A 16,790-nucleotide genomic window follows, 5' to 3' on the forward strand; every position below is an offset into this window, starting at 1 on the left:
ACCAAGCTAATGTGTGCAGATTCTTTCACCACTGATAGGTTCTACACCTTGTTTAGCCACGGAGCAAAACCAGTGGTGTAAAAAGCATTAAAGTAAATCATGTATGAGTCTCAGAACATTTTAAATATTTATATGTCAAACTAATGCATTCATAATTATACTCAAGTAAATAAATAAATAAAAAAATTCAGTACTTAAGCATACGAAATACTTCCAAAAACGAAGGTGGCACAATTTAGCTACTCTAGTTGTAAGATTAAACTATTGCAATGCAGTTTTTACATATTTTTTAATGTGAAATATTCATCTGCATACTTAAAGCCCATACAGCCAGCAGTGTTGGGGAGTAACTAGTTACATGTAATTAAATTACACAATAAAATAAATTTAACTGTCTGTGGAACCATTTCCCTTTTCCAGTCCAGGAGGCAGACACCATCTCCACATTTAAGACTAAACTTCACACTTTTCTTTTTGATAAAGCTTATAGTCAGGGCTGGCTCAGGCTTGCCTTGGACCAGCCCCTAGTTAGGCTGACACAATCTGTAATCATTTTACATTGCAAGGCTCAGCAATGAGTCCATTCCACAGTTTCACTCCCTAAACTGAAACACATCTGTATTTTACACTACTTCTACCTTTACATGTTTCACCAACACATTCTCACTCCGACCTCGTCACATATTGACGTGCTTGGTCATGGACCAGTTGACGTTCTGGGACTCTGTGTCAAGTTGTCTTCCTTTAAGATCCACTTCCATTTTCACAGGAAATTTAAGGTACAATGCGAATTGACTTTTTTTTTTCCTTCAAGAACAAACGCACGTGGTTAGGTTTAGGAAAAAAGAACAGGGTTTGTCTTTAGAATCTTGCGGGAAACTAACACCCATCCCTTGAATTAAAGTCCTTGGTCGTTGGACCCATCCACCACCACTTGGACTTTCGTCACCTTAACTTTCCTTTAACAACAAACACAAATGGCTAGGCAACAATCGCATGTGGTTGAGTTTAGGAAAAAAGAACAGAGTTTGGTTTTAGAATCTTACGGGACGCAAACACCGCTCTCTCGGGTGAAAGTTAGTGTTTCATGGACCCAGCCGCCCCAGTCGAACTTTCGACATCTTAACTTTCGTTTTTGTGCCACCGCGTTTCTCCCTGATGCCGCCAGGCACCGTTGAACTATAACCACAACCCGCCCCGTGTCAGGCCAATGTTAAAGGTTGCCTTTCTTCATTGGTTTCTGACGCCGCAAGTGACAGCACAAGTGCTGAATTTTGAAGACTTTGGCGTGAAACATGGCTCATTTTTATAAATAAACAACGCTCCTAAATGATTATTGCTTTTTCTTAATTTAAAAATGTTGAATATTTGTTAATTGTTGAAACTTTGTGTTATGGCTATTCTTTTCCAGGTCCCCCTTGTAAAAGAGCTCTCAGTGCCACAAATGTGGTTATGTAGACTGAATAAAATACACTGTGAAATACAACCTATAACATTTTGGCATAGCCTATTTCTGGACATTTTTCACTTTAAAACACTGTTAGAAAAGTTATCACAGGTAATAATTTACATTACTTTGATTAAGGAATTAAAATAGGTACACTACATTTTTAATATGGTAACTAGTAGTCTGTAACCTATTACATTTCAAAAGTAACCTTCCCAACACCAATGGCCATGAAGTGAATGTAGTGTACAAATTTGATCGGGGGAATTATGGACAGATGTCATGAAGCCTGTAGAAACTGAAAACTGTCAAGTAAAGTTTCAGTGCCTTAAGTTTGCTTTTTCTGGCAGTGTCCTTGAGTACACATGAACCGTACTGTTACATTACACTTCTTGATAAATGCTCTGATTATTTAAACAATCTGCAGCAACAACAGCTAGTTGTGGCATTTGCACTTCACTCAGGCACATGTTCCTTTCATGTTTGCAGGCCCTAACATTTCAAGGTGCACTTGAATACACCACATCATCTGTGGAACCATCTCATGAGCAGCAAATGGCTACAGAGGCTCATAAAAGAAAAAGATAGCGCTCCCTATCACCGGTCAGAACAACGACTGGTTGGCAGAGAAGTTGCCCAAGTGTGTCCTCAATATTCTCTGATTATGTGAGCGTGTCAGAATTTGTGAACGTGTGCTTGAGACTTTGTTGTTTATTTTATGATTAAACAACATTGCTCAGTGACCCTGTATCCCGCTTCATTTTGCTCCTCTAATGATTTAGGTTATCTGAGTTCAGGGTGGATCTTCTTGCTGTCAAGCTGTACAACTCACAGGGCGATGCAACCTACAGTGACACTGTGCGACCAGGACTTCGGTCCAAATATCTGTATTAAAGCAGAAGCGACCTCAACAGATGTGACATTGCAAAACCACTATCACTACAGTTAAGTAGACTTGTATAGCACGCCAAAGTGTGTGTGTGTCAGTGACAATGAGAGAGAGCTCCACACTGTTGCTTACAGCTGAGATAACCTCCCCTGCTGGTTCGAGAACAGTGCTCCATCAAGGAGGCAGCTGGAACAATGACGTGACCTTTGAACCTCAGCCAGGGCCTGATCAAATGGTGAATTTGCTGATTAAATATTTATCAGCTCCAGGCAATTACCCCACATCTGTCTGGCTGTTTGATGGTCACTGTAACACTGGTTGTTGTTGATCATCAACAGAGCAGTCCCTGTTCTTAGTAGAGCATCAATAAATCTGATCACAAGTGAGAAACTAGGTGGCTTTATGTAACTGTTGCCGTTAAAATCCATTGTGCTTTGACCAAAATAGCCCTCAGTTGTCTGCTAATTTTCCGATTACCCACGATTAACTTTTTCACTCCCTTTCACCCTTTGCAAATGTGCCTGCCACCTATTGTAAAAATGATAAATTCAATTGACTTTAGTGTCATGAAACATGCAACCTTAGCAGCTGTCTTGCCAGCTAGGTGTTCTCAGTTTGTATTGATAACAATTACGACGGCAGTAATCTAGATAGATGGATCCTTGTGGATGCTGAATCAACATGATGCAACGCAACCAGTCTCAAAGGTTGCTGTTCCAGATAAGAGTCATTCTTCTGACAAGGCCTGTTTCACTCCTGGTCAGCATCTCTGAGCTCAGAGCAACTGATATGTAGAACACTCTTATCTCATGGGGCCAGGGCAAAAGCCCTACAGACTACTGTACAATGAGTCATGAGAGGGGCCATGTGCTGTGATCTGTTCAGCCTTTTACTGTTCTTGGTGTGTAGGATCATTTTCATCATTGATTTTTGGGTTGCTTGGTTAGTAAGAAACATGTCTTCACCTTCAAGGTCCCTGTTTGCTCCAACTAGTGGTTTAAACCCATTGCTTGTCTCCTCTAGTTTGCATGGCTAGACAATGCACACCTCAGCCAGAAATTCAGACATACTCAGTATTGGATGCCAACTACAAAGCCTCCATTGTTACACTTTCAAATTATCTGCTGTATTTCGCTAACTGATGTCAGACAAAAGGCTAGAGTTGATGACATCAGTCTGAACCTGGCAGGCATTGATGTGGCTTGCAGAGGTGACAGCTTCGTCACCTCTGGGTTAGTTGTCGAGGGGTGTGAGTCGGGACAGACACCACAGTGCCAAATGATACATAACAAAGGCAAATGGAAGTAGAAAAATACAAAGGGTCAAATGTGATTTGGTTTTTAAATGAACATAGAGGATTTGCTGCAGACACACTTCACAAAGGGAAACCGGACATTTGTCTTGTAGTTTACATTCCTGAAATATATAAACTCCTAAAAATATGTAATGAAATCCAACAGAACAGCCCCGCAACAAATGAATGTTCAGCCTTAGTTGAGGCTGTGACACAAAATATTAACTGCAGCTACAGACTGAAAAATACAGGCATGTTTGCACCATGAGAGGAACATAATGTACCCTGATGAGACCAGATGTGAACCAGAACCACCATATAGATGCATTTTCTGATAGTCTCAGTAACAAATTTAGTCTGAATAAAAAAAAACATACAATAGCATTATTATTGAAGCAGCAAAAACTGTTATTTAAGACTATCTGGCTCTGTGTTCTGCACATTCTCATGAAATGTGTTTGAAAGAGGTTTTAAAGAACAACGCATTATTGGAGAATAAGTTTGTACGGATTCTATTTCCTTAAAAAAAAAAAAAACATTTCCAAATCAATAATACAGTTTAGAGGAGCAGTGTGTAAGATTTAGGGGGAATCAGTGGCATATAGTGGTGAGGACTGCACACCGCAACCAGCTGAAACTTCTCTCAGTGCCATGTTCACCGTTCAGGAGGTTTTTACTGGGAGCCAAATTATCTGCAGCGGGTCATGGTGTCTCAGAGTTTCAGTGACACCATGCCTCTCGTTGGAGACAGACCATAGTCCAGCACCTGATGATATGTGCTCACCTTTTTTCTGAGTCAGAGATTCGGGAGGTTTTTTTCTGGGAGCCAAATTATCTGCAACGGTCTCTTCCTCTGATTTAATAAAGCACTTTCACGTTGAATAATCAGTGTTTTCCCAACGCTGCTCATCATGGAGGAGCTGCTAACTATGGTGGCAGACGCGAAAATGTGAAAACAGGAATGGCCCTAGATCCAGTGTTTGGTTTATCCATTCTGGGCTGCTGGAGAAGCAGGGCGGTACAACATGGCGGACTCCGTAGATGACTCCCTATGTTGATATTAACAGCTCATTCTAAGATATCATATTCCATTTCTGTCAATATATCCTCCTAAATCCTACACACTAGGTCTTTAAGTCAGGTATGGCGGCACACTGAATGGAGCAACTGTGTGATCTCCACACATTCACTCCACTCCACACTCCACATTTCAATATACCAGCTACATCCCCACAATGAAAGACTCAGCTCCTTCCATTAACAAACTTTAACACTGTGAAGTTTACAAGGTAGAAAAAATTGTCATCCTCTTGGATTTCAGAATACTGTGCAGGGGTTCCCACTTTTTCTCATTATTCATGTTGCATGTTGCATAAGATATGAACTGGGCATGTTGCAATTGCTCAGAGCAAGTATTGACAGAAAAAGATTTTGAGAGTAATGGTATTCAGAGAAAAGTGTATTGATCATCCAGGCTACTGGAAGCACTGTACTGTATATTACGCAAAAAGCACAGGCCAGTCGCTCGGTTATGATTGATTGCCACTGACCACTGATGACAATGATTAACCTTGCACCTAATAACCCTGCACTAGGTCTTGGAAGGGAAATTGGTGGTACATATTTCCTTGAATACTGATCCCTGCTCCCATTCACACATGACTCCATGTAGGAAATGTTCCTGAACATCTCACGGATAGACCGCATGTGTGACACAGGCTTTAGACTAGCTTTCACTCTGATGATAGTGATATGTAGAAGGCAAACTTTCTTTCTCTGATTCAAGTAAAACCTTTAGTTGCTGAACCAGAGCATGTTTGATATACATTCACTTTGTATTAATTTTTTTCCAAAAAAAAAAAAAAAAAAAAAAAAAAAAAAAAGTAAAGGAATAACCTGTGGCAAATCTCAGTGTGAAACTTCTGATAGGCAATTAAAATATGAGGGTAATGGTTGTGTGACAGAAAACATTAAAGTACTTGATGATATATGTACATCTGTGTAATAGATATCTCACTATACTATGATCATTCCTATTCCTCAAAGTACACAAAATCATAGTGACAAAGTCCACTGGTGATAGGACAACAAACAACAGCATGGCACACACTCTTTGACCTATTAATCATCACACACACATCAACCACAGACTGTTATCTCTAAACTGAGATAAGACCGCCTTGATACACTGTTCTCGACTGATGACTGCACTGTTGTGTGGCAGTGTGTGAGCACATGCATAATTGTTATTCTCTATTTCCTGACTGCGGGTTGATTGTTATTACATTTCAGAGAGTCGATTTTCAAGTTGCTGTTGCGACAAGTTTGTTTGTTTCGCTTAGCAGCTTTTTGGCAGCACCGGGACTGTGAATAGCGTGGCTTTCCAGTCCTGCATACTCTTCTGTAACAAGTGATATGCACGAAAAACACTAAGAGGGCGGGGTGGGGGGGCAAGAATGTAGAAAATAAAACAGGATCCAGTACAGACCCCAGTGGGACACCCTTACTTGGGCTATGTGGGGATATTTGAACTGGTTGGTTGTTTTTTTCCCATTCTTTTCCACCAATCCCACCTACCCCCCTTCAGCTCTCCTGACTCTCTACTTTTTGTTTGATATCATAAAAACATTTTCTGTCTTGTCGGCTCCTCTCCTTTTCATCATATTTGCCCCTCTTTCCTAATTAATCATCTCTATGGCTCCGTCTTTACACTAAGTTGTTTATGTAAGCCTTTCATGTCTTCTTCATAATAAGAGCAGCTTGGCCACAAGACAATGAGACACATTTTTATCAAGCTGAAAAGACCCCAACTAATAGCTGTGCCAGAATAATCAACGTAAAATGTTCCACTGTCCCAAAAAGAATATGGTGAAGTCAAAGGACTGTTAGCCCCTTGGTACTTCAGCAAAAGTTACAGCGCATTTATGATACTGATAATGTAAAGCAAATCTGACTTTGTGTCGGCGTGCATGCTGAGTGATCTCCTCCCAGCAGGTGACCATTGAACTCTCAACCCAGTCCCCCTGCTGAGTGAGATGGCAGGGGGGTGAGGTCCACCTCCACGGAGACACACAACCCTCACACCTCCACTCCCGCCCCTCCTCCCCACATGGACTCATCCCTCACCCGGGCACTATAAAAAGTCTGCTCTTGCTGAAATTGTTCAGTCTCATCACGAACTCCACCAGGTAAGACACACAGCTGCTGTGGCTCTAACTGGGACTCAGGTTGTAGAGGAGATGATCAGACAAGAATAACTGCTGGAGAGTTTTTTTTTTTTCATCTAACTGAGATTTCTGCTATCTGTAAACTTTGATGAAGTTGTTAACTGGTACCAAAAGTTTCTCTGTGTGAAATATTTCATTTAATTAATTGTAACTCGGGGGTAAAGCTGTTTAGTATGCTGTGATATATTAGCAGTTATTCAAGAGACAAAGAGATCCCTAAATTTAAGTGCCTCTAGATATCGATTGTCTTTGAGCTCAGAGAGGACTTCGTAATTCTATGACTGTGTCTTGCTGTAAAGCCTGGATGAGGATTAAACTGAAGTCCAGAGCTAATCTGTTGGAGCTGTCTCTCTGAGTTTATAGCCATCCCTAATCTACCCAGATTACGGGTTCTTTTAATAGGCAGCCGTATGTTTAGTATGAAGTCATTTGGACCAAGTCAGGGATGAGTGTACTGCTTAAACCGTGTGTGAAAGCGCTCTTACCCTTAAACCCGCTCATCTGGCCTTCACATTGTTTTACGTGGGAGATTCAAGACTTGTTGAATCAATGGGTTTCAATTTTTAAATTGGGGTTTTGTTAATTCCTTTGTGCACTTAAAACATGTTTTACTTAAACTCCTTCTACAATGCTGTGAGTGTGACATGTTGCCTCTTTTTCCACCTTAGACCACCACCATGAAATTTGTGGCTCTTGCTCTCGCCCTTCTGCTGGCTGTCGGTGAGTGTTGAATGCAATGTTTCTTACTTAAGGGAAATACCTGATATGAAGATGTTTTTCTATATATTTTATATTTAAAACACTGTATTTTCTGCTCTTCTCTCCTCCCCACCGTTCCTTTCTTTTTCTCCTCAGGCTCTCAGGCCGCTTCCCTGCAGGCTGATGCACCATCCCAGCTGGAGCACCTCAGGGCTGCTGCGGATGTCTACATGACTCAGGTGAAGGAGAGTGCCAACAGAGCACTGGCCCAACTTGATGACACTGAGTACAAGGAGATCAAGTAAGGCCCTTTCATTTTCCTCAGTCAGTATGAGGTTCTGTAACTGATACTTGCTCTGTCACTTGTTCATTCACCTTACTCTTCTCTGTCCCTTTTTACAGTCACCTTTCACTCATTGTCGGTTTATTTCACTTTAGCTAAAATGCTTCTGCTCCTCCATCTCTGTTCCCTCCCAGGGCCGCACTGTCTCAGCGCTTGGAGGACATGCACACTCAGATCAAGACTCTACAGGGTGCTGTTGCCCCCATGACCGACAGTGTTGTCAGCACCTTGTCTGATGCCACCGCAGATTTGCGCACCTCTATCATGACTGATATTGATACCCTGAAATCACAGATTGAGCCCCACCGTCAAAATCTTAAGGATGTCATTACTAAACACCTCGAGGACTACCGCGCTCAGCTGGAGCCCATCTTCAATGAGTATTCCACCAGGCACGCTGCAGAAATGGAGACCCTGAAGACCAAGCTGGAGCCTGTTGTGGAGGCCCTGCGTGCCAAGATCGCTACCAATGTGGAGGAGACCAAGGCTGCCCTGATGCCCATGGTGGAAGCTGTGCGTGCCAAGCTCGTTGAGCGTGCAGAGAATGTGAGGGGGTTGGTCACTCCCTATGTTGAGGAATACAAGGAGCAGTTGAAAACGGCCTACAGCCAGGCACAGAGCATCAGTACCGATGACCTCAATACCCTGAAGGCAAAGATCACACCTTTAGCCGAGGAAGTCAAGACTAAGCTCCAAGCTATCTTTGAGGCCGTCGCTGAAACCTTCAACAAGCAATAAATCCTCTCTACCCTGTGCCTACAACTAACCTTACCTACCTGTCAGTCTTTGATCCATTCCGACTTCCTCTCCATCCTTTCTTTCCTGATGCGCAGTCGGACCACCTCCCAAGATGAAGCCGATGCCTAACTGATGCACTTTTTGCAACAAAATGGCGGGACTCTTGCTCTCTCTCTCTTTCTTTCATGCAAACAGCTTACTTCATGCGCTCATGCTCAAGCACATGCAAGCAAAGACATACGCAGACACATACACACTCAGCACACACATGCTTCACTCTTTGCAAGCCACAGCCAACTGCTTCCATTTTGTGTAGTAACTGTATGTGAATTAAGTACCTGAACCTCTGTGTACTGATGCTTGTCTGATGAAAACTGTGCTTTGATGAAATACAGCTCAATAAACATCTGACTGTTTATACTACATTGCTCTGACTCTATATTGAACCTTCCCTTACTGATCTGCCTGTTTTGAAGCAGAATGTTGTCTGACAGTCACACTGCAATCCATTGCTGGGTCAAGTGTCCAAATCATTAATTTTGAGCCACTTGGACTATTGTTCAATAGTATGGTCATCTGCATCCAAAACTAATCTTGCAAAATTACAAGTCACACAAAATAGGGCTGCTAGACTTGTTCTGGGCTGCTCAATAAGAACTAGCACTGAAAAGTTGCATTCTAGCCTCTCTTGGCTCACCATTGAGCAAAGGATTTTTTTAACTATGGCCACATTTTTTAGCTGCATTATTAACTTAAAAAATCCAGTATTTTTATTTGAGCAAATAATTTATTGCAATAACACACATAAACACAACACTAGATTTGCCAGTAATGGTCATATTGTGGTTCCCAGTCTAAGGACTAACTCATCGCAAAAAACTGTCATTTACAGAGCCATAACATACTGGAATAGTTTACCTTTCAAAATCCGGCTAATTAAAAATAAATTATCCTTTAAAAAGGACATGCAGAGGCATCTGCTGGCCTGTAGATGAATGTGAAAAGTAGAAGGTATGCTCTGTGCGTGTTTACAATATTGTGTGTTTCTACAAGTTGTGCTATTTTTTCTTTGTCTTTTCTGACTTTTAAAAAAATATATATATATTTTCAATATATTGATTATTTAGCATTCTACTTTAATGTATGTAGCCTACAGTGTACCCAATTTTGAACTAAAATGACTGAATGTAATTCTTTTTTTTTCTTCTTCTTCTTCTTTATTTTCTTTTTTTCTGTTTAACTTTCATATAAACATAAGCTTTGTATTTTATACTGTAAATTGATGAAATTGTATGTTTTATATGTAATGTAGTGTAATATATTGTATGTAAGGTATGGACCCCAGGAAGACTAGCTGATTGCCAAGGCATTCAGCTAATGGGGATCCTTAAAATAAACATAAACATTGTGTTATAACATAGATATCTGCCACATCTGAATCCAGCATCAGAACATAGCTAATTCTATCTACACTATTAGAACTCACAATGCTATTTAATGACAAAAAAATGACTCTCTCAGGAATTTAACAGTACACCTTTGGCTTTTTCTGAGTGTTTTTGACCTCAGTGAGCCTCTAAAGGTCATATCACACAGACAAGGGGTCATCATTGATCATAAGGTCCAGGGAAACGAACAATATTAATACAATCAGTTCTACTTAAGAGAGGCATTCAATAACATATGAGATGTTTCTGCCTGTGGTCCTGAAAGCTGTGATTAATGAGCTGATCGGGGGTGCAAATTGGCCTATTGACAAACTTAATTCATGTTGTTCTTTGGCAGGGAGGAGCCCACTTTTCTGTTATGGCTCCCTCAGGCTGGAACCCTTCAACACTGTCCCATCATAGTGCCACATGAGGCTATACACACACATCACATCCAAACCACTAAATCCTTCCGAACAACTTTGATTTATCAAGATCATGCATCATATCATTTGTGTCTTACTTTGAGTTCTATGAACCTAGCTCAGGTCTTCATGTGACACAAATCCTTACATGACACACACTGGGAGACACTTTCAGAGTCATGACAACTTAAACAGCACGACAGCAATGGAAAGAAGCCTAGGACTTAATCAGTGCATTCCTGACACTGTCTGATGTGTTGTATCTTTATAAATACAGCAGAATTACCATTAACTCAAACCAGAAACGTCCACTTAAGTCAGTTTTAGGGAATAACTGACTCTCTAATTAGTGTGGTGTTGAAACTCTGCTCTGAGAAAATAGGCTATGAATAATAAAGGCAGTTTGTTGCTGTCTTCATCTGTCCACACCCAGTAACACTGGGCTGATCAGGATGTTATTAATGTCCTACTGGATAGTCAAGACAAGCTCCACTTAAAGCTTTAGGCTATAAGAAACAATAGGAAATGCAAGAAGGGGTTTCTAGATGCCCCAATAGGGTTTTGTGTGTGTGTGTGTGTGTGTGTGTTTTTGCACATTTGTGCATTCACAGTTCTTGGGGCAGCATGCATGTGTGTGCAGCTGTGATTAGTGAATGTCAGCGACACTATGAGTATTGTAATGGATGAGGCAGGCATGAGGTCCCCAGTGAGAGTCTCACGGTGTATAAAACCAGCTCGTTCCTGGACACAAACAGACACTCCTAACACTTGGATGTGCATCTACCACAGCACCTGGCATTGGAAAGGGACAGTTCTATGTTGTGTAGCAAAGCTGTGGGTTTGGCTCTTTACCGGTCTCGACGTAAGGACAGGAGTTGCTGGTAGTGATCAGAAGTGAAAGAGCGGACTTTGATGAACAGAAATATCAGAGGAATTCATTCATATTATTCATCTTGAGGATTTTGCTCAAAATATGGAGGGTGAGTGTTTTTTCGGTAAAACTATCTGAGCTCAACGAGGAAAATACACATTCATGTGCTGATGATTATAGAAAAAAATCTGCGATCCAGTGTGAACCAAAGTTCACCACGCATCTCTCCTGTCCTCCCATTCACTCTCCTCTCCTCAGGTCCTCATCTGACTCGGAGCTGTGAACTATCTCTGCCCTGCTGTGCAGACGGGGGGTCACTGTCGAGCGCCAAGGCCCCCCAGGTCAGTGGGGTAAGAGTTCAGCTGGAGATGCATGCACTTTGGCAGCAGTTTGACCAGCTGGGCACAGAGATGATTGTTACCAAAGCTGGAAGGTAACAAAAACAAATATCATATTTAGATTCTTCATAACTAGGGATGCAGAATATTGGGTTTTGTGCACTGGCCCATTGGCAGATGCAGACATAAAATACAGTGCTTTTCAAAATGTGCACATTGTCATATCGGCAGAAATGTTCATTTTGGGCTGATAATTAATTTTAAAGTCTTTATCTGCTGATATCAACAGTGTGCCGATATTATAATGCATCCCTACATGTGTTATCACGCACTTCTACACTTTTTGTCTTTCTCTGGCATCTCTTACCACATAATGTTCATTTGCATGTCCATAAACTGCAGGAGGATGTTTCCAACGTTCCAGGTGCAAATCTCTGGGATGGATCCGGCTGCTGAATATGTCCTGCTCATGGACTTTATTCCTGTTGATGATAAAAGATACAGGTCAGACACACACAGAGTGAGATGTCTAATAGAGATCGGTACTTCTCCCCAGCGTACAGTAAATGTTTTTTGCTCATTTTCTAAATATTTTCTAGACCACCATTGTCCACCTCTGAGCTAGTTGCTTTTGTGCAAGCTTGTTCTTACTTTACCAGTCCTATTTTACAAATTGGAAACATTGTGTGGGTGTGTGTGTGTGTGTATCAGATATGCGTTCCACAGCTCATCCTGGTTGGTGGCGGGGCGAGCAGATGTTGTAGCCCCTAGCAGGATGCATTTCCACCCAGACTCGCCTGCCTGTGGAGCTCAGTGGATGAAGCAGACTGTATCTTTCGACACTCTCAAGCTCACCAACAACCTGCTGGATGACAATGGACATGTCAGTTAAAGTCTTTAATGCAACCTCTATAGGCTTTTGCTCATGAAAGCAGAAGATAAAGTACATTGATTTCAATTTCGCCACAACAAAATACTGAAGTGTCTTTTTTTTGACTTGCTTCTTGCTGCGTTTTATCCACCCTCCTCCTTGCCAGATGATACTGAACTCCATGCATCGCTACCAGCCGCGCTTCCACGTGGTGTATGTGGATCCAGCTCCCAACAGTCACTTAAATGCATACAGGAACTTCTGCTCTTTTTCCTTCCCCGAGACACGCTTCATGGCCGTCACTGCCTATCAGAACCACCGGGTAGGAAGCCCCAGATCAGTAGGCTTTTCATTGTGCATTCATCGACAGAACCAGCACAGGATTAGGACGCAATTTAAGTCCTTCTAATCTTTTTTAACTTCACCCTCTCTCTCTCAGATCACCCAACTAAAAATTGCTAGCAATCCATTCGCTAAAGGCTTCAGGACGACAGACCCCCAGGACCGGTGAGTGTCTACCAGTCAGATCTGAATACAGTTTGCCTGATTAAGAAACACATGTGTAACACTTGCCCTGAAAAGGCCAGTTGACTAGATCATAGTGTATCATCACCGTTATCAGTTGGTACATAGTGATAAGGCAGCAGTCTCCATGATAGTTAGTCTTTGACCTTTGTTTTCAAACGGAATCACACATGGCAGGTTGTTGGCCAAGTAGGGTTAAACTGTGAGGGACATGATTATGGTGGTTCTACATATACACATGTGTGTGTGCGGGTATGCATACCTCTGCCTTCCATGCTTGTGTGACTGTAGGCAGATTCTGTGTGCATGAATGTGTGTAGGGTGGGTTATTCTGGACCCCTGACGGTGTGGTGTCCACCAGAGGGCAGAGCTGAGCCTCTCACCACCAAACCTGGAGAACAGAGATGCTGGGCCTCAAAGACCTTGACAAGTGAGTAAATTCAAGATTCAGTTCCGTATTGCCACATCAACACGAATATGACCTCACTTACAAAGACAAAGAAAGGCAAAACACACACACAATGCAGACAGGTACCACCCATACCCATAAAATAATCATGAAAGAAAAAGATAAGATACGTACAAGTGCATTAAAAACATCTGCTCTATTGCACAAGGAGGTGGACAGCTTCAGGTCATGTGCTGTTTTGGAACATGGATGTTCTGGTCTTAATGTGTCTTCTGTGAGAGGTTAGGAAATTAAAAAGGTTGTTGGTCGGGTGAGAGGGGTTCTGTAAAGGTGCAATGTGTACGATTTAGGGGGATTTAGTGGCAGCTAGGGGTGAGGATTGCAGACTGCAACCAGCTGAAATTTATCCCAGTTCGAATTACTTCAGTGTTCACTGCGCAAGATACTGAATTCCAAATTGCTCTTAGTGAGGTGTGATCCACCCTGTTGCTACTATGATCCATTCCTTTAACAGATGTGATTGGTTGTCACAGACACAGCCTTTTGTGAGCCTGCAAGGTGTGGAAATGAAATGAACAGCTGACTGTGACAGTATTGTCACTGTTAGTGTGATCACTCGGCTGATGAAAGGCTGAGGCAGACAAAACTCGTCACTGCTGCACTGTTGCATTTTTCCAGTTTTCCAAATATCTTACCATTGTGATCATTTTATTTCTGGCGTTATAACATTATTGCATTAGGTGTGAAATGTGTGTGTACCCCTAGTTAGATCAACCACACATATTATCCCTGCACGAACATGTCTCCGACCTCTTTGTGTTTCCACCATTTTCTCCCCAACTTAAGAAACTCTTAAGCCTCTTAAAAGTCGCCCTCCCGGCTTCTAACTGTTCTTCATCTTAATAATAACGTTATAACTTTATCTTTACAAGGACCTTGTCTTAACTTTAAGGGGAAATTCTAAGAAAACGTCACAATTCTGAGAATTTTCTTAGAATTTCATCACCAGGAGCGACTCGTAGTGGTAGGAAGCTTTGGGAATACGGCCCCTGGGCTACTGTCGAAACATGGCGGACTCTGTAGATGAGGACCAGCTCCCAATGTAGATATAAACGACTCATATTAAGGGAACAAAAACGCAACAAGTCTTTTTTTCAGGTGATTCTACACAAAAGAAAACATACTCATTTTATTGTATTCCATTCCTGCCAATATATCGCTCTAAATCCTACACACTGGGCCTTTAAAACTCCTTACAGCGTATTTATTTGTATGTTAAAGTACATGTCGGGTGCAGCGAATCATGTTCAGTACATACTACATGCAAATTTCACCATAGGTTTTTTTCTTTGACTTTAACTTTAAAATTCTTCTTATATTTTGCTGCATTGGTTGGATCCGATGCTTACTACAAGAGGCAGGGTCGAAGATAAGATTCTCAAACAACAGGTTTAACAACTTTTTTCTAAGTGCTGATCAATACCTGTCCAGTTGTATTCTCCTGCATCCTCAGGACAGGAGGACCCAGCCTCGTTGTTGGTGGAGCAGCAGTGTGGACTGTTCCACCACTGTAAAGACTCTGAGGGACTCACCACGGAGAAGAAAGATGGCGACAGCATGTTAGCACCTGCTTCCTTCCTCCCTATTCCTTCCTACTGGGACTGTCCAGGATTATCTCAAGAGAGAGGCAGCCTGACATAAGGAAAGAGAAGCAAACTGAAGAAGCTTTGAATTGAATTTTTTTGACTTACTGCTTGCTTCCTCATTTGATGTCATACAAGTTTGATTTATGTTTTATTTATTAATGATAAATGCATATAGCTTGTGGTCACCCTTACAGAATTTAATTTATTGGGACACTATCCATCAAAACCATAATATTCATGGCAATATGATGGATGCACTATAATGACGCTATATGCTAGATAATACAACAGCATACAGGAAAATACAATGTAGTACTATGGGCTGTGATGACCCTACAAACTCACAGCTGAGAACACAAAACCCTTTAAGTCTCACATGGCAATGTCTCATCTTAATATTTGTGCAACTACACCTGTCTGTTGCCTGAAATAATAAAATGACACTTTGAAATCTTTGTCTCTGTTTTTTCCCCCCTAAATTTAGACTATAATAATGAATCAGATGCAAACAATATGGCCTTTGCTGTAGCTGTTCTGGGTGAGAGCAGGTAACAGTGCCTAAAATGCATACCGTCTCTCTAATGGGAACAGAAACGGCTGTGATCCGTGAAAACTTCATTACCCAGAATACCAAGTGCCACAATGTTATTTATGGAAGAAGCAGCGAGAGCCATGACGTGAGAGTGATTCTGCCTTCAAATTAAAGTAGGCTACATTTAAAAAAAAAAAAAAATCTAACAATGTATAATGTATGGTGTGTATATGTTGCCAAAATTTCATTAAACAATTAATGATGAATTGAAAAATAAATAAACAGTTCTACACATGGGACGTTCAGTTCATTACAGTAAAGTGAATATTTTAATTACAAATTTCACCACTGGAGTGGTTGCATAGAATAACCCTACAGCAAAGGGGAATAATTGGTCTGTGAGATAAGACCTTAACAATCCCATACATGCGGAAAACACACGAGAAAAAAACACAAATTATAAATAAGTCGTCTACGCTGTTGTGCGCATTTATACATGTGTGGTGGTGTGTCTGTGTCACTCTGCAGTTACACCTCCAAAACACTAGGTGGCAGCAGGGTTTCAGTGAAGTGCTGTAAGGTTTCGTTGATTCAAAACACACATTAAACACACATTAAACATGGCTTAATAGCGACAATTTCAAACACAAGTACACAAATCAGTTTCACTATAACTCGCAGCATTCACAGACAAACACTTGTCTTTATCTGGACACATTTTTCCCACAAATACAACATGCTAATGTTTTTAGCACAAGCCTATGGCATTTTACATTGTATAAATTAGCCGAGCAGCTAGCAGACTCTTCTCATATAAAACCAGGGACAACAGCAACATTTCACAAAAGTAACGTTACATAATTTGGCTCCATTACAACTCACGAGGTTCACTGACAAAACAACTGTCTTATACTAAACACATTTTCCAAACAAATACAACATGCTAATGTTATTAGCACAAGCCTATGGCTTATTACATTGTATAAATTAGCCTAGCGACAAGCGGAGATTTCCTCTGCTCATATGAAGTCAGGATAAATCACACACAAGACTTAAAATGCTATTTTGTGGAGGCTTTATTTTCTTCACAATTTATTGTGTCTTATCTG

General features: G+C 41.3%; 2 protein-coding genes and 1 long non-coding RNA gene across 5 annotated transcripts; 2 read left to right on the forward strand and 1 right to left on the reverse strand.

Moving 5' to 3' along the window:
- Window positions 1–6,122: 6,122 nt before the first annotated feature.
- LOC117259988 (apolipoprotein A-I) lies at window positions 6,123–9,062 on the forward strand. The gene is made up of 5 exons (XM_033631834.2): window positions 6,123–6,164; window positions 6,622–6,818; window positions 7,526–7,577; window positions 7,713–7,857; window positions 8,034–9,062. Exons 3-5 carry the CDS (start codon window positions 7,535–7,537, stop codon window positions 8,635–8,637), a joined length of 792 nt encoding a protein of 263 aa, XP_033487725.2. The 5' UTR covers window positions 6,123–6,164; window positions 6,622–6,818; window positions 7,526–7,534; the 3' UTR covers window positions 8,638–9,062.
- A 2,270-nt stretch (window positions 9,063–11,332) lies between these two features.
- Window positions 11,333–15,759, forward strand: LOC117259989 (T-box transcription factor TBX1-B-like). Of its 2 annotated transcripts, XM_078167300.1 has the most exons (8): window positions 11,333–11,469; window positions 11,619–11,793; window positions 12,101–12,202; window positions 12,410–12,581; window positions 12,736–12,891; window positions 13,009–13,076; window positions 13,415–13,524; window positions 15,017–15,758. In XM_078167300.1, the coding sequence occupies exons 1-8, from the start codon at window positions 11,463–11,465 to the stop codon at window positions 15,202–15,204; spliced, it is 978 nt and encodes a 325-aa protein (XP_078023426.1). In that variant the 5' UTR covers window positions 11,333–11,462; the 3' UTR covers window positions 15,205–15,758. The 2 variants fall into 2 exon arrangements, with proteins under 2 accessions (XP_078023426.1, XP_033487726.1); XM_033631835.2 differs by lacking the exon at window positions 11,333–11,469 and having other exon boundaries at window positions 11,531–11,793; window positions 15,017–15,759.
- Window positions 11,415–12,739, reverse strand: LOC144462759 (uncharacterized). 2 transcript variants are annotated; one of them, XR_013490982.1, is made up of 3 exons: window positions 12,496–12,739; window positions 12,066–12,180; window positions 11,415–11,786 (listed from the first exon to the last, which is right to left on the reverse strand). It is a non-coding gene; the product is annotated as an uncharacterized LOC144462759 (long non-coding RNA). The 2 variants fall into 2 exon arrangements; XR_013490981.1 differs by lacking the exon at window positions 12,496–12,739 and having other exon boundaries at window positions 12,066–12,413.
- Window positions 15,760–16,790: the final 1,031 nt, after the last annotated feature.

The sequence above is a fragment of the Epinephelus lanceolatus genome, chromosome 4 (assembly GCF_041903045.1).
Source record: "Epinephelus lanceolatus isolate andai-2023 chromosome 4, ASM4190304v1, whole genome shotgun sequence".
NCBI classification, from domain to species: Eukaryota; Metazoa; Chordata; class Actinopteri; order Perciformes; family Serranidae; genus Epinephelus; species Epinephelus lanceolatus.

Coding starts and splice junctions, on each gene's coding strand:
- LOC117259988 (XM_033631834.2), top strand. CDS start 7,535: ATGAAATTTGTGGCTCTTGCTCTCGCCCTTCTGCTGGCTGTCG. Junction 7,578..7,712: donor CGCCCTTCTGCTGGCTGTCG/GTGAGTGTTGAA, acceptor TTTTCTCCTCAG/GCTCTCAGGCCGCTTCCCTG. Junction 7,858..8,033: donor ACTGAGTACAAGGAGATCAA/GTAAGGCCCTTT, acceptor GTTCCCTCCCAG/GGCCGCACTGTCTCAGCGCT.
- LOC117259989 (XM_033631835.2), top strand. CDS start 11,531: ATGATTATAGAAAAAAATCTGCGATCCAGTGTGAACCAAAGTTCACCA. Junction 11,794..12,100: donor ATTGTTACCAAAGCTGGAAG/GTAACAAAAACA, acceptor CATAAACTGCAG/GAGGATGTTTCCAACGTTCC. Junction 13,077..13,414: donor ACGACAGACCCCCAGGACCG/GTGAGTGTCTAC, acceptor GAATGTGTGTAG/GGTGGGTTATTCTGGACCCC.